The 17,111-nt window shown below is 44.2% G+C and overlaps 1 protein-coding gene across 3 annotated transcripts; it reads right to left on the reverse strand.

Annotated features, from left to right (window-relative positions):
• Window positions 1-3,081: 3,081 nt before the first annotated feature.
• MTRES1 (mitochondrial transcription rescue factor 1) lies at window positions 3,082-16,787 on the reverse strand. 3 transcript variants are annotated; one of them, XM_074990793.1, is made up of 4 exons: window positions 16,656-16,787; window positions 12,892-13,375; window positions 11,432-11,504; window positions 3,082-4,473 (listed from the first exon to the last, which is right to left on the reverse strand). In XM_074990793.1, exons 2-4 carry the CDS (start codon window positions 13,365-13,367, stop codon window positions 4,297-4,299), a joined length of 726 nt encoding a protein of 241 aa, XP_074846894.1. In that variant the 5' UTR covers window positions 13,368-13,375; window positions 16,656-16,787; the 3' UTR covers window positions 3,082-4,296. The 3 variants fall into 3 exon arrangements, with proteins under 3 accessions (XP_074846894.1, XP_074846893.1, XP_074846895.1); XM_074990792.1 differs by lacking the exon at window positions 16,656-16,787 and adding an exon at window positions 16,179-16,649; XM_074990794.1 differs by lacking the exon at window positions 16,656-16,787 and adding an exon at window positions 15,754-16,112.
• Between the last annotated feature and the right edge of the window lie 324 nt (window positions 16,788-17,111).

Genomic DNA, 17,111 nt, shown 5'->3' on the forward strand with positions numbered 1-17,111 from the left:
CTGCTGTCGGCGCCGCGCTCGGCACGCTTATCTGCGGTGCCGCATGGGTGGTCTCCTCCGGTGCCTGCAGGCTGCGTGCCTGTTGGCGCCGCGGGGGTCTGTGCCGCTTGCGGCGGTGCCGCTGGTTCCGGCGCTTGCCTGGCCGCCGCTCTGAACGCTGTGTGGGCCGGCTGCTTAGTAATCAGAGGCTCAGCCTGTGCCACGTGCGCTGCTACACTGCCGCTTGTTTGTGACTGCGGCTGGGGGCTGTGTGCTATGCCCATCCCGCTCACTGTGGCCGCCGGCAGGGATCGGGCTGGAGAGAGCTTCCTCCATTTCTGCACCGAGGGGGTGAGGGACACTGCCTTCCTTTTATGGAGCCCTGTGGGTCCCTCCGGTTGAAGCCTCTCCGGCACGTCTGGCTGGAGGGCCTTATCAAACAGCAGCATTTTCAGCCGCATTTCTCTATCCTTTCTGGCTCTGGCCATGAGCTTTGCACAAAAGGAACATTTCTGGGTGATGTGTGATTCCCCCAGGCACCTAATACATTGACTGTGCCCATCAGAGGCTGGCATAGCTTCGCGGCATGACTCACACTTCTTGAATCCTGAAGAGGACATTGCGGTGAGTCTTTGAGCTGTTAATAGAGTACTTAGCACCTTCTCTGTGCCTGTTCCCCTTTCACGGACCCCAGCCTGCCACAGCAGGAGGCCTACCGGCCTTCACGTCCCCGGGTTGCCTCCGCTCCTCCTTCTCGTTTACTAAGACTTTCTACTTATATATGTTTTTTTTTTTGGCAATAAAGAAACAAACAAACAATCTAACTAAGAACTCTGAAAAGAAACTCTAAAAACTCTGAAAACTCTAAATACGCTGACTCTGGCCGCAGCCTGAGCGGATTCTGTCTGCAGCCGATGGCGGTTAAGGAACTGTCAGGGACCGGATAACGCACGTGGCCGGGAGCGCGCAAGGGAGCGGCGCGCGCCGGCGCATGCGTGGTCCAGCAGAAACTTCTGGAAAGATCCGATCTGCGGCGCCGGGGCGAGCCCGACACCTATCGTGGAGCACCCACGGGGCCACTCGAGGAAGAACCTGCTTTCCAGTCTTCTGTATCAGAAAGCATGGATTCTGCCCTGCTCTGCAGTATTCTGTTGGGTGTTTTAAACACAAGGCTGTAAGAAGAGCCCCATGGAGAGGGTGCTTGGTTGGGAGAGGCCTTGAAGAAGCATATGCACAGTTAGATTAATGCATGTTGTTACAGTGCACCAAGCCTTGTATTGTGTGTGAGTACCATGCTATGAACCTTGGAATGATTGCTGTGTGTGCTGGGTAACACACTGTAAATCACTTTTTAAAGTATTGATCAGTAACGTGACCAGGTATTGCTGAACACTAACCCCAGAGTCCACAGAAGAGGGAGGAAATGCAGAAAGAGAACAAATGTGTAAGAGACTGATTGTGTTTTGGGGGAGTACGTCTGTGAGAGAGGGAGTGCACCACCACAGTCTCAAATTCAGATAGCAACCAGAAACAATCAATCCTGACGGAGAAGACGGTGCACAGAAAACTGGTGTCCCGTTCCAGAAACCAGTACACCAGCAGGGGAACACCCTGACATCAGCTCCTGCCTCTGAGTTTTTCCCCATGCAACAACAGCCCTGCCTGCCACTGCCATCCTATTACCAGACAGAACAGGGTTCCACAGTTCTCTCTGAATTCTTCCACAGTGTCCTTTCCACACAGGCCAAGGAGACCTACTGCATACTGTAATTTGAGAAGTATGTTTGCTGTCAGGAGCTGGCCGGCTCAGTTGTGAGGAGGGGTGCATGCCTTTGTAACTAGATGCAAAATGGTAGAATTCACAACAGTGCTGAGAGCAGTCACTGTGGGATACCGCCCCAAGGCCAGTTACAGTGATGTAACAAACGCACTATCTATACTCTGGCAATCTCTCATAAGAAGCTCTATGCCTCTCCTCAAGGGGTTTCTTTTGTCAGCCAAGCAGCAGTTTGGACAGCAAGATGCACAGGGTAGTATGTACACCTCCACTGTTCTGTCCACAAATGCTGCTTTTTTCCAAAAAACCTGGGTGTAGGGTAGACAAGGCCTTAGAGCAGGTCCCTCCAGCTACTTTTAATACTGACATCAAGTGCTTCCTTATATTTCTCCAGCTTGGAGAAATTTGTGGAAGGGGTTTCTGGGGCCTCCTTGTCATTTAAAGAGCATATTTTTTGTTGTTTAGGCACCTGACAATGCAGGGGGGACCATGCTGGAATTTTTAAAGAAGTGTTCAATTGGATTAGGCATCTGAGAATCTCGTGGGAGTTTCAGAAGTGCCCAGGTGCAGCTTTAAACACCAAAAGACATTTAAACATCTGGCGCTCAGTCACTTCTGAAGATTTCTGCAACAGAATTTTAATCTGAAACAACTATTTTGAAGTGCTGCCTCATTTAATTTATCCTACCCACTTTCCATTTCTACTACGTGAAACCAGAGCAAGAACCTCCTGAAAAATATTATTACTTATTATATTTATTATGTATAATAGAGCCTATTGAAAGAAAAAGGTCAAAAAGATATAATTATGTAAGTCTGACTTAATTAGGTTACGTTTTTAGTATAATAATGAACCAATAAGCATTCCACTTCATACAGATGCTGCAGGCTTTATACCATTGAACAAAAAAAAATTTTTGCCTAATATTGAAGGTACAAAAATTTCCTTTATATTTGCCGCTTTTTAAAAAAAAATCCTTCAGGGAGGGTGATAGGTCCTCCTGTGAGTGCAGAGGACTAGAGTCTATGACCTCTGAAGGTTTCTTCCAGTTCTATGATTTTTTTTTAATCTATTTGTCCCAGATCCCTAAATGACACCCTCCCCCACCAGGACTGAGCTCACAACCCTGGGTTTAGTGGGCGAATGCTCAAATCACTGAGCTTTCCCTCCCCCACTCATCCCACTACAAACACTGTTTCAGCCACCACTTATTAAATACAAGCTCATTCTCATGTCCACGATAACGTACAATGACCACCATTAAATGAAGAATTTGTTACAACCTGTATACACTATGAAAGAAAAATGGACATGAGAGACAGCACAGTTTTTACTTTTTATTGTCCACTCTTAAGAGATCTTAGAGCAACACTGTACAATTAACTGAAGTACTCTAGTATTTTAAGGATTTTCTAAAATTACATCAATTATGAGGTCACAAGGCCCAAATCTCCCACTCACTCATTCTGCACAGCTGCTATGCAATATGAAGTAATAGTATGAAAAGCTACCTCTTCCTGATCTGTGCCTGACAGTCATGATGCAAATGCCTCCTCAGCCACTCAAAGTAGCCAAACTAGCTAATGTTTCCATATCACCAATCACCACCACATTTCACAGAGGCAGGTGACAAGCATCTGATAGTAGTGACTGTCATCAATTGAATCAGATTCAAATTGGTGACTACTGGAGGGGAAGAACTCTGAAGTCATCCTGTCTCCCTCCTCTGAGTTTTTTAGTTCTGAGAAAGGTTCATGATACTAAAGTGATGCCACTGAGTTACAAGGTTAGAAAATTGAGTTATAAGTGAGGATCCTTGTTCGTCACTGAACTCACTGAGTTCATGATGAGGGTGCAGGATGGTGCTTACCTGGGGAGCTCAGCCCCTAACTCCAAGTGCTACCTCCACCAGCAGGCACCGCCTCTGCTGCTCCAACAGTGCAAAACCAAGGCAGACAGAGGTAGCATGTGGAGCTGAGGTCACTGTGTCCCAGGAGCCAGACAGGGAGCCTGCCTCACCAAGCTCCCCACTCCAAGCACCCACATACGCTGCCCTCCACACCCAAGTTTAAGTCAGAATATACAGTAAAGTCATGGAAAGGTCACAGCCTGTACATTTTTGTTTACTGCCTATGACTTATTAAAAATATCTGTGACTAAATCTGTAAGTCTCACATCCAGAAATATTCTTCATTTGTTATGAGACCAGCCTTAGTTTAAAACAGTCATTTTGATTAATGAAATCAGAAATAAGGGTCAAGCAGTTAGAGATATAGCTAGCCTTTATCCAATCACTGAAACTTCTTTAGGGAAATGGTCTGGAAATAAAGCTTTTTTCCACATTACTATGAAACAAAAATGAACAGAACAGAGCAAACTGACAGATTCTCACAATACATGAAATGGTGCATATGGCAAGGAGGTACCATTTTATCACAAACCTTTAGAAAGGGTGCAAGAAGTGCAACCAAAATTTAGATTTAGGAACAAATGAAAGGATTTTTCACAAGAAGTCTCATGCTGCCATATGCAAATTTTGTCACTGAAATACATCCTGCTTGGGCACTTTTAAGTTTTTCCAGCGCCGCAAAATCACCCTGTATTTTTCAGTTCCAGTCCTTTCTAATGCTTTTTTAAAGAAAACTCGCATAACTACCACAGTTTCTGTTTCTTTATCCTCCCCAATTATGAGATCCAGTGTGTCACCAACTTTCACCTGAAAATAAAGACACAGGAGAGATCATTAACATTCTTTGGAAGAGAAAATTTTAAGTTTATGTGCAACTTTAATTATCCTCTTGCTCTCCCTTCCCCCGATTATTCTTGTTATAAGTTGTAAAAATAGCTGCATGACCATGTCTACAGTACAGCAGCCACATCTCTCTAATGCAGGCCTGCAAGTGATGAGGAGTGAATCCCTATGAACCTCTCTATCCAGGGCAATGCCCTGATTTCCATCCATCCAGCATGCTGATTTTTTAATTTTATGTATTGTAAATGCAACTGACTGATACTCTGCAAATTATTTAAGACAGCAAATTAATAGCTTAATCAAAATGACAGATACTGACAAAAAAGAATAGAAAATCCACAGGCAAATACTACCACTTATTATAAATTTTGAGTGATTTAATGAATACGTATTTATGCTCAGCTACTTCTGCACCTTTCAAAACTCACAAGAAGATAGCTAGGTCTCCTGATAACTGTAAAGAATAGGTGGAGAACTTACAGCCCGCAGTCCAGATCCAGCCTCTGAGGCTCCCTCTCCCACACCTCCACTATCTGGCCCACTGTGAGGAAAGGGGCATGGAGCCCTGAGCTCTGTGAGCAGGAGTTAGGCAAGCTGGGGCCAGATCTGCCACAGGATCTGCTTGATGGGCGGCAGGAAATGGCTCAGCATGCTGCTGCCACTTTCCCTAGTGTCTGGGAGCAGCAGGGGACGAGTAGTTACATCCCCCCATTGCCCAGACACCGCACCTCCAGCCTGCTTCCACACCCTCGCTTCCACCCAGATCTCCAGCCTGTCCCTGCACACCCCTACCCAGACCACCCACCTCCAGCCTGCTCCTGCACCCTCCCTCCTGTCCAAACTTCATATGCCAAGCCTGCTTCCTGGCACCCACCTCCCACACTAAATCCATAATTTTTGGCCCTACCCGAGAGAGCACCACAAAATCTACTAGCACTGGGGCTGGTGTGCAAGGCGAATGAGGGAAGTGTTCCCCCTCCCCACTGGCAGTTGTGACCAGATCAGTAAGGTAGGGGGTTGGTTTTTTTTTCTGGGGGGGGGGGGGGCTTCCCACTTGTGTGGCCCCCAAGTGATTTTTCCCTGAGTCAGCAGCCCCTGACCCATAAGAGGTTCCCCAAACCTGTTGTAAAGCTTCAAGCCAGATCGAAGTTAACTATTAAGAACTGCTCTTACTGCCAGCTGTAATACTAAAACAGTTTTGACTTCTGTAATCATCCACATATTAGGTAGCTAGTAATCAATCTATCCCAGCAGTAGGCCCTACTCTGTTAAGTAACCTCTTTTCTCCATGATAGAAACTACCACCATTCTGCACGAGCTGTTGATATTCTGCTGGTTATTCTCCTCCTATCAGGTATATGAGTGGCAAACACCTGGATTATTCCCATTTCTCTCATCTTCAACCAATCCAAAGTAATGCTGCCAAAATAATCTCTTTGATCATATAATCCTCCCTACCATGCTCACTATCTTTTCCTTAGCTTTCTGCACCACAGTTCAACACATCACCTTCCAAATTCTACAAAGTTCAGCTCCTAATTCCACCTCTTCTCTCATGTAGGCTTTTGAAGTCCCCAGTTCTGCAAGTCTCCTTGCTGTCTTTCTGTCCTCATTCCACTCTTAACCTGTACATTTGGATCAACCCTGGAGCATCTATTTATTATGCACCTTCCCTTTCTGCCCACATTCCCTCCATTATTCACTACCTCCTTTCAGTTTGCCTTCCAAACCTACATGCCCCCTTCAATCTTCCATGCCTAGTCCCACCATCCTCCAGAAATGCACAGCTGCTGGTGTGAATGTTGCACAACAATTTCATGACTCAAAACAATGCAGCCATCATCTTTCCTCCTACCAGCCCCTGACTGCCATTGCTTCTCCACTTCTCTGTCATATCTAACCAACATGATAGGATTCAGGAGCAGAGATCTGTCTTATCTGACTAAAGCACTACATGGATGCTTATGGTTCAGTAAATAATTAAGCAGCCTGTACTACTGCCATATTAAAGAGAAAGAGAGCCCCTACAATACTTGGCATTTCTTTTATTTGCCAGCCTGTATCACCATCTTGGTCAGTTAGTTGGTAATCTATCCTGACCGCTATTTTCTAATTATGAGAGAATGGAATTACTATCCACAAAAATGAATCAAAATGTTCCATAGAATGTAAGATTTTTACTTCATTTGATTCTACATTTTCATTCATGTATAGTGCTACTCCCCCACCAGCAGAACCTGTTCTGTCCTTCCGATATATTTCATACCCTGGTATGACACTCGCATTGATTGTGCTCATTCCACCAAGTTTTTGTGATGCCAATTATATCAATATCCTCCTTTAAGATGAGGCACGTTAGTTCATCCATCTTATTATTTAGACTGCCAGCATTATTTATAAGCACTTTAAAAACGTCAGTATATATGTATCTGTCTGCCATTTCTTGGTGTGTTGGACTCTTTCATTTGATTGTTTCTCATCTGATCTTACTCATTTTACCATCTTCAATCCTCTCCTCCTTACAAGGGCACAGAGAACCCTCCCCTAAGAGATGTCTTTTCCAATCCATCTGCTCTTCTGTACCCATTGGCTTTCCCCCAGCCCTTAACATTAAAAAGGTTGTAGAGCAGTTTCTAAACTAAGTGCCAGCAGTCTGTTTCCATTTTGGGTTAAGTGGACCCCATCCTTCCTGTACAGGATCCCTCTTTCTCAAAGTTTCCCCAGTTTCTCATGAATCTAAACCTCTCCTTACCCCATCATCTCAGCGACTCATTTAGCCACTGAAGTTCTGCCTGCCTGGCACTACAAACAGAACTGGACACTTCAGAGAACGCTATCAGTAGAGGTCCTGGATTCCAAACTCTTTCCTATCAGCCTAATATTGGCCTCCAGCACCTCTTTCCTACCTTTCCCTATGTCATTGATACCTACATGTACCATGACAACCAGCTCCTCCCCAGCACTACACATAAGTCTATCTAGATGTCTCGAGAGATGCGCAACTTCACATGAGGCAGGCAAGTCACTATACAATTTTCCCAATCATCACAAACTCTGCTATGTTTCTAATAATCAAATCCCACATTACTAACACCTGCCTTTTCCTAAGAACAGAAGTTCCCTTGCTCCAGGGAGGTATCCTCACTGTGAGAGGATACCACATCATCATCGGGACAGAGGGTCTCAACTATGGGATGGTTTTCCTCTTCTCCAGTTGAATGTTCTCATTCCCTGAGTCATTAACCCTCCTAAACAAACACTCTCTGAATGAAAGTGGGACAGTTGTACAGTGTACCGGAAACTTCATCAACATACCAATTGAGCCATCTGGCTTCCGAAGCCCATACACAGTCTGAGGGCCAGGGGCTTTTTGCATTGAATGCACACATATACTACCTGTCCATAAGGCAGGTAATCACACATGCTGCATTGGGTGTACTAAACAAGATATCCCCAACTCTGCTGCTGGGCTTCTGACTGCATTTCCTCCTACAGATAATCAGATTCTTGATAGGGTTTTATTTAAAATCAAGTACTTTTTGTTTTAGTTTAATTTAAAAGAGGTTTTCAATAATACCACACATATCTACTCTCCTTCAAACTCCTGCTCTAGACTTCCACATGAAACTCTGTTAGCTAAATGTTTTTCCCCAAAGGATTGACATTGTCTCCATTTTACAAACAGAAAAATGGAGGTAGAGAGGTAAGCAAAATGACAAAAGAGTTACCTCAACTTCAATCAAACAAAGCAGCAGAAAATGTGCCACTTTAAAAGACTAACAAAATGATTTATGCGGTGATGAGCTTTCATGGGACAGACCCATTTCTTCAGATCAATTTCATTTCCAATACAGACTGACATACAAGTGCAGAGGACCAAAAAGAAAAAAAAAACTGCAATAAAAACTGAAATCAAGTAGGATAGAAGGAAGGGGGTTAGAGGTGGGGGGATGTTAATTGTCCTGTCTGAGATAATTACAAGCATCAAAGGAAGGGAAGCAGTCCTTGTAATACGTGAGGTTGTTGATGTCTCTGTTCATACCACGTGTTAATATGTCAAATTTGAATATGTACTCTAACTCAGAAGTTTCACACTCTAATCTGTTGTTAAATTCTTTATGTTCCAGGACACACACACTCAGGTTTTTAACAGAATGGCCCACTCCACTGAAGTGTTCGCTGACAGGATTGTGTGTATTGAGTTTCTTGATGTCTGCCAAAAGCTCATCACCGAATAAATCATTTTGTTAGTCTTTAATGTGCTGCATTTCTGCTGCCTTGTTTTGTTGGAGTACAGACTAACATGGCTACCTCTCTGTTACTACTGAACTTCAGCCAGTTAGCATATGGATCTGCTAATAAGTCTACCCAGAATCAACTTCAGAAGACTGTCTTATAGCCTAGATAATACTTCATTTTTAAAATTCATCCAATTTCCCTTTTGACTTCTAGCAGAAGAAGCACTAAACCTTAGCAAAGACAAGTATTCCTGAAAGATGACTTACATATAATTGGTGATTACAGCATTTTTTACTTCTGACTCTGGACAGTTTATGATACATGGCTACCTCTCCGATATGAAGCACCATAGGCTTGCATTGGAGTACATCACTATTATATCTGCTTCATTTACAATTAGAGTTATACAGGTCTGATCTATAGAGAGTTTATTGTAAAATATTTTTGTTCACAAAAGAATTTCACCAAAGGACTCTGAATACAAACTGCATATTGGCATTTTTGCTTTGCAAGATTACAAGATTTCAAGCAGATTTCAAGCAGAGTCTGTGTACTCAGATTAGCATGTCCCCAAAAAACAAACAAAAGAAACCTTAGTTAAACATTACAGTTCTCTCATCAATAAAATTAAACCATGAAAAAGGAAATGAATTACAGATTAAAAAGAATTAAAAGGTTGCAAATTCAAGCACCCTCAAGTTAGGAAATGCTAGAAGAAACTTTGATTAGGCTCCCTTGCACATAGGCATATATAGGCTACCTGTGAGAATTTTGACGTAAAAGATTCGCCCAGGGTCATGCAAGATCTTGGCGGCAGCAGCAGAGTCTAAGGCCAGTCTACACCCAATCATAAATCAGAAAACTGACATCACTCCAGTCTGAAAAATTTCATGCCTGCATGACAAGTAGATCTACCTAACCCCGCAACTGTAACATCAATTATATTGATGGAAGAATTCTTCCATTCACCTAGCTACTACCTCTCAGAGAAGTGGCTCATCTACATCACAGAAAAACCCCTTCCACCAATACAGGGAGTATGGTGCTACAGAAGCATCCCCCATAACTATGCTATTTTATCCACTATAGTGCAGACATACCCTGAGCCTAAATGGTGGCACTGAACTGCCCTCACCCCAAGACCATCCTTTCTCTTCCTGCAGTCCTCTGCCTTATTCACTACAACCTCCCAACTTCTGCAACAAATGAGACATGGCTCTTACAGACAAGGTGTGTGTGTGTGGTGGGGAAGTTGAGTTAGATAAAACATCAGAGTTCTTATAACGAGTCAAGTAATAGCTGTCCCATATTTTGATGTTTTATGTAACTCAACTTCCCCACGCCCCCAACCTGCCATCCCTTTGCTCTTCTGATTTGCCAATCTTGATAACAATTTTTCTGATTTGTCAACCTTGATAAGCTTTGGAGCTCTGTACTTTATATATTGAGTCTGTTCTGGTAAGGCTATGATCTGAAGAAGTGGGTCTGTCCCAGGAAAGCTCATCACCTAATAAATTATTTTGTTAGTCTTTAAAGTGCTACATGACTGCTTTTTTAACCTTAACTATAGTCTATACTGCAAGACCATAGCATAAAGTTTGTAGAAACTATAAATGAAGTGTTGCAAGCAGGGAAAAAAAGTTTGTGATGATTCTATGGATACACAGGCAAAAAAAGCAAGACAGTTTATGGGAGATCAGAGGGTTTGCCATAAAGATGCAATCTTTATAACACTACCATTATGTGATGGGTATATTCCAGGCATTCAAAAGTGGACTAGCCCCCATACCAAATAGCTCATACCGTAAGGAAACATGACTAGATAACGGCTAAGGAAATGGAAGGGGGGGGCGGGGGGGGGGGGGAAGGGTTTCACGAGGGATAGCTAGGCAGAAGTGAATTTTTACATACTTAAAAATACAATTGCTGCAAATAAGATCAGAGATTGGGACTTATCAAGAGTGATATCCTGAAAGAGAACAACAGGAACAATTCCTTCAACTCATAAGAAATCAGACAGAAGTTAGTTAACTAAGACTGGAGAAATTGGGCAGTGCAACTCTCAGGAAGGGATGATGTAGGTGCAGGAAGTAATGATAAATGTATGGTTTATCTCCTGACTTTCTTGTAATAGTATTTCTTACATAATTATTTTCTCTAAGTAGCTACAATAACCCACGTGATCTTACTAGTGGATGAGCTATAGGGGATATTTAAAAAAGTAAATGTTTGTGGGGGTTAATAAAGAATCAGTAAAGCCTGTTTAATGCAGCTACAAGTGCTCTCCTCCCCCATATTTCTGCAAAGTCTTCTGGGGGAAGCAACTGCCTTACAGGCAGAAAATTCCTTCCCCAAAACAGAAAAAAGAACAAGATGTACTCCTGAGTTTACAAAACTACTTCTACTTTAGCTGAGATGGAATATGCATAAAATAACTTGTTTTGATTATTCCATCCCTCAGTTAAACAAGATACAATTAGAAAATTCAGGAAACCTGGGTATTTTGTGTTTTTACCTAAGCTTCCGTTCTTTATATAGTATTGTCTTTTAAACCCAGGTATAGCAGCTCACAGGTTATATGCAGAATAACTCATTCTCTGCATGAGTTCTATCACAGTAGTGGGAAAAGAATGTCAGCCTTAGTTATAATTTTATACTGTATTAGTTTAAAAAAATAACTTACAGTTCTGCTTTTCTTCCACAGTTTGTCTCCATTCAGTCTGAGTTGGCCATTATAGAATGCATCTTCCACTTTGCTGGAGTTGAAACAAAAAGAAAGCCTGCTTTATGGAGCCACATTTACAGTGCATGGTAAGCAAGTGCAATTATTTCATAACAGACAAGAAAAAAAAACACTTCACAAGCGAAGTTTAATCCAGAAAAAGAATCTGTGCATAAACCATATTATCTATTTCTGTGAAGGTTATCTGAAGACTGACTTAGGCTGGAAATGAAAGATACATTTAATAAATGCTGAATAAAAAAAATCATTTTTCTGTGCCACAGGTATCAGTGCTATTTAAGAATATTTATAATATCCTTTTTCTACGCCACCAGTCATTTTAAGAATGTTGACTTTTGTATGACTTGAATATGATATCCACTGTATTGTAACTAACAAGAACTTCTTAAGTCCTCTGTAGAATGTAAAGGTACTTTTTTATGAGGTTTATGTATGTCTTCTGGAGGTAGGCATGCCAGGCTTATATTTACTGTAGAACTGGGTAAGTCTCTTCCAATGGATTTTCTTAAATCCTTCCTCAAACTAGAGGACTCTTTTCTATTCTTTAGTGAAATAACTTAAAAGAAAAAAAAAAAAAAAAAAAAAGCTTAAGTAACAGTGAAAAGTATAATTGCTAGAGACTCGTTACAACTATAATAGTCTCTTTGGCTGTGTCTACACTGTGGGTGTCCAACCTTTTGGCTTGCCTGGGCCGCATTGAGTGAAGAGGAATTGTCTTGGGCCGCACATAAAATATATAATATAGTTAATGTATATAAATCACATAATAATGTTAAAAGTTTACGATCTTGTGGGGCCGCATTACTAGCTGTCCAGGGCCGCATGCGGCCCGCGGGCTGGACACGCCTGGTCTACACTAAGACAAAACTTCGAAAAGGCCAGCACCGCTTTCAAACACGCATAGCTCGGCATGGCTACACGGGGGTCCTTTTCATGGAATGAAGGGATTTTGAGACGTGCAGGGCCCTTTCAAAAAAGACCCCCCCCATGTAGCCACACCAAGCCACATGCATTTGAAAGCAGTGCTTTTGAAGTGTTGTGGCTGGAAGCATCCTAATGCTAATGAGGCACTGAATATTCAATTCAGTGCCTCATTAGTATTCTTCAATATGGCCATTAGCATGGCCATTTCAGAGTTTTGTCTTCATGTAGACACAGCCTTTAGGAAGTATAACAAATACAGACAATGATGAATAGCGGAATTCTGGGGAAAAAAAAAAAAGATTGCAAGAGCTAAAGTAACAATATATCTCCAAAGACAAATATGTTTGAAAGTATAAAAAAAAAATATTCCTCCATAAGGTATTGCAACCAAGAAAAAGGATATCATATGAACATTTAACTATTTGCTATACAGCTACTTCCTTATTAAGTAAGCAGTATAAGTATTTCATACTTACTTTCTTGCAATATCTAGACCAGATTTCATTATCACATCAAAGCGAAAAGATGGGACTACTCTTTCAAGATTCTTGTAATCTTTCTTTATACTGGGGTCAACATCAAATTTATCTTCTGAATCACTTCTTTCTTCCTCTTCATCATCCTCTTCATCATCATCAGCAGCATCATCCTCTTCATCTTCCTCCTCCTCCTCTTCTTCTTGCAGGGTTTGTTTCTCCCTTCTGGACCTTTTATCACTTTTGAGTCGTACACAAGGCACTGAAATACATTGTGAGCGTGGTCTTAAAAATACATCATGTTTCAAAGGAGAAATGCTCAAGTGTTTTCTGTAGTTTATTGTACTGGATTGGTGGCTAGAGTATATACATCCCCTCCAGGATACGCCCAGTTTATTAGAGGGAAATTTCTCCCACACTCCAAGCCAAACATTTAGTTTTTTAAAGGCAGCGATGGACAGTCTGAAACCAATCATAGCATAGCCTGAAATAAAAGAGAAATTTTAATTTTGTTTGGTACTCTTCATATTTACTCAATATTGAAAAAAAATTGTTCACCAAACAGCATATTTATATTTGTGATGACAAAAAACAGTCTCTTTTTCTTTTTTGAATGAATGAATTAAAAAGCTCATTTTGTAAACACAAAGATTTATGATCTCTTTCTGCAAAAGACATTAGAAATTAGGAATGCAAATTCCAGTGCAATACTCTGGTATGTAAATCTTTTTACAACTTGTGAAACTACTAATTCTTATGGTTTCTTCCTTCCATTACTCAAACACAGTATTTCTAAGGTCACAGTTAACTTCTAATCCAGGCTACTGACAAAGAGCAGAGGGATGACCACGTTTATTAGAAACAGTTATTGACAGAAGCGTCTTGCCCGATACCAGAAACAGAAGCAAAATCAAGAATAAATCAGTCAATACTGAAGTCACCTTGTGCTTAAACCGCAGAGTAAGATGAGAAAAATGCTACTTCTCCTAACCGGACCTTAATATTCAAGGGAAATGCTCTTGCCTGCTGCAATGAAGTTAACCTCTCTCTGCTAGACTATTAGTCACTAGCACAATCATCCCTTTTCAGAAGGTTCCCAGAAAAATCACTGGAAACCATATTCCTAGAAATGGGAGAAACATAATACTTACTTTTAATAAGCTAAGGGAAAAATGGATGCATCTTAGTAAGGATGAAAAACATTACAATACTAAATTTCCATACATTTGCATTAATGTTTTCAACTGAAATGGCCATATTTTGTTCTCTATTCCAAAATAAATTTCTGGAAAAAAAAGTCTGAGCAAAATTCTTTTAGTTGTTTCAGGATTGTCAGCGAGGAAAGGATTAAAAAAATAAATGAAAACCTACATCTCATTGTCTTTGTTAGTTTGTTCTTTTAAATGCACACACAGAACAACTATTACTACTGCAACTGAAATATCAAATTTGGCAAGAACAGTCCTTGCTAGGACAAATAATTTAAGATATATTAGTAGTATTACTGTAGCACCTAAAAGCATTAATCTTGAAGAGGGACCCCACTCTGTGAAGTGCTGCAGGCTTTTGCTTGTCTTCAATTGTTATGAAGTACTGAAAAAAATGCACTAACATGTTTAACAGCATCTAATATTTTAATAGAACCTAATGACGCCCCTACCCACCCAATCACAGCATCACTGCTAGGATTATTTATGTGAAAGAGACTGAACCACAGCAAGGACTTCCTCATATTTTTGTAACTGAACTTTTGTCAAGCATCTGTCACATCATATACCTGAAGGGCCAAATTAACTCTTCTGGGAGATCAGTCGCTATTAGCTAGATTCCATGATGGGGACAAAATAAGGGTTCAGTGCGTTGAGGCACAAAGGTAGTGCAGGAGGGGATGCCAGGCTGGGGACCAATGGGTATGGAGTGCAGGAATGGGCATGGGACAGAGGTGGGAGTGAAAGTGCAGGGACCAAACTTACCCTGATGCTTGCAGGGACATGGCTGCAGTAGAAGCGGGAGGACGAGGGGTGCGGGCATTGGCAGTGTGCAGAGCCACACCTTCCCTCTCCCAGCTAGGCAGGAAAGGATAACGTGCAGGAGTTTAATGGGCATGCCTCACAAAAAGATACCGACTTTTGGCAGCCTGGAGATCTTTTTGCAGGGCCCCACTTAACCCAGGGCTCTGGGATACTGCCACTTAGGCCCCGTTCTTAACAGCCCTGTATACTTGCCATATGTTTTTTCACATTAGTGGGGAGCAGTGCTCCCTCTAATCTTTTGCCATCCAAGCACAGCTTTTTCTCCCCCACCTGCAGAATAAAATTTATTATGTGCACATACAAATGCACAACACCAACAGGAAAACCCAGCTGCGGGCACCCTGCTAATTAGCTGGGTGGCTTTTGAATTTCTCCTGCTAAATCAGTGCTCATCTTACAGGGAACACTGGAGCGGGGGTTGTGAAGTCACAAAATATATACATACTCGTAGCAAGAAGCAAAAGTGGATTTTAAGTTCTATGCGCTGTGTTGTGAGAGTGCTGCAAAATCCCAGTCAGGTAAGGCCAGACTATATTAAGTGGGGTCGTGTACGTACCCGCGCGCACACACGCAGACTTCCCTGCCCTGGGGAATTTATAATCTAGTTAAGAAAGGTGAGACAGACACAAGAGGAGCACGTTACTGATTCTGATCCAAGACTACAACTGCAAAGGGGAAAGAGACTCTTGTTTTAAACTTACTTTTTCTGGGACAACCGTGCCTGAAGCAAGCCGCTGGCTAGTACGCTCCCGGGGCTGATTTCACTCTCACTCACACACACACACTCACTCTCGCTCTCACACACACACACACACCGGTTACGACTCACCTGCTGGGACACGCTAATTTACGTCCAGAAACCCTCCCCGGGCTGCAGGTGGGATCCCGAAGTGTGACTGAGCGTGACCTCTGCTCACCACCCCGCCGCTGCACCCCACCCTTGGCGACGAGGCGCCCGAACTAGACGACCAATTCCTCCCCCGCCAACACACTCTCTTCCCGCCTTTCTCCCCGGCCCGCCGCAGGAACAGGCCGCACAGCGAGCCAGCCCACAGGAGCCGGGGCCGACCGGGCCGCGCTAGCTCCCTGCACCAGCGCCGCTGCGGAGCGCTATGGTGCGGAGCCGGGCAAGGCCGAGCTCCGCAGCCCCCGTCCCCACAGCTGCCGCCGGCCTCAGCATCCCGGCCCGCCCCGCCGCAGAACAAAGCACCGCTCGGGGCACGTCCCCCGCAGCCCGGGCGGGGCCGCTGTTACCTGTGCCCGCCGGAGGCTGCGGCCCGACTCAGTCCCAGTGCCACCACCGCCGAGCAACTACGCGCAGCAGAGCGGTCGGGGCGGAGCCGCGGCCGGGCCGGGCCCTGCGCAGCTCGCTGTGTCCGGGGCCGCTCGCTTCCGCCCGGCCCGGCCCGGCCCGGCTCCTGGCAGGCGGGGGGCACGCGCAGTTCGCGCCCCGGGCTGGGGAAGAGCCTTTGCAAACGCGAGGCGATGGGTTTGTGGGGCTGCTTCGGCCGGGCGCCCGCGAGCACAGGCAGCGGCCAGGCCTCGGGTTATGCCTAGGTGGCGTTGGAGCCCTCGTTCTCCGGCGAATAAGGACGGCGCTGAGCGGGCGCGGGGAGAGGCCTTGTCTCCTCTCAGGGTCACACAGCAGCCTGGCCCGGGCTGTGAAAGCCGAGGCAGCGGTCGTGAGGCCGCCCCTGGGCCCAGCAGAGCGCCTAGACCTGCAAAACTCGCCTGTGCTGCAAGTGTTCTGAGCACCGGCGGGGCCCAACGTGGCACACTGACAGCGGGGCCCGCCGCTGGGGGGCGGGCGCTACAGTCGGTTGGAGTAGGGATGCCCTCTTTGACCTGCCCGGGGAGAGGGGGACTTCTCTGTATCAGCGGCTCCCCACTCCCCTGGGAGGGGCGCACTGGATGGACTGTACCACCTGAACACAAGGGGGGGAGTTATTGACAGACTCGCCCCCCTCTGCGGGGTGTTCTCCTTTTCATGGGGTAACCCTAAACTGGAGTGCAGGGCCCACAGCTCACCTCACCCTAAGGCAGGGCCTGAGTACAACTGCGTCACTCACAGGTAAGGAAGAGCCAAAACCCTAAGGGACAGCTGTTGGCATGGTCTGTGGTGTAGAGAGCACCCTGTGGTGGGAGGGCTGCTCTGGTTAACATAGCTGTGGCTTGGCTGGGCTGGGC

Source organism: Carettochelys insculpta, chromosome 3 (assembly GCF_033958435.1).
Source record: "Carettochelys insculpta isolate YL-2023 chromosome 3, ASM3395843v1, whole genome shotgun sequence".
Classification (NCBI taxonomy): Eukaryota; Metazoa; Chordata; order Testudines; family Carettochelyidae; genus Carettochelys; species Carettochelys insculpta.

Excerpts from the sequence above, each read along its gene's own strand:
- MTRES1 (XM_074990793.1), bottom strand. The coding sequence starts at position 13,367 with ATGATTGGTTTCAGACTGTCCATCGCTGCCTTTAAAAAACTAAATGTT. Across the intron at positions 11,505-12,891 it reads GGTCTAGATATTGCAAGAAA|CAAAGTGGAAGATGCATTCT; the intron begins GTAAGTATGAAA and ends TTTCAACTCCAG. Across the intron at positions 4,474-11,431 it reads TGTGGAAGAAAAGCAGAACT|GTGAAAGTTGGTGACACACT; the intron begins GTAAGTTATTTT and ends CTTTATTTTCAG.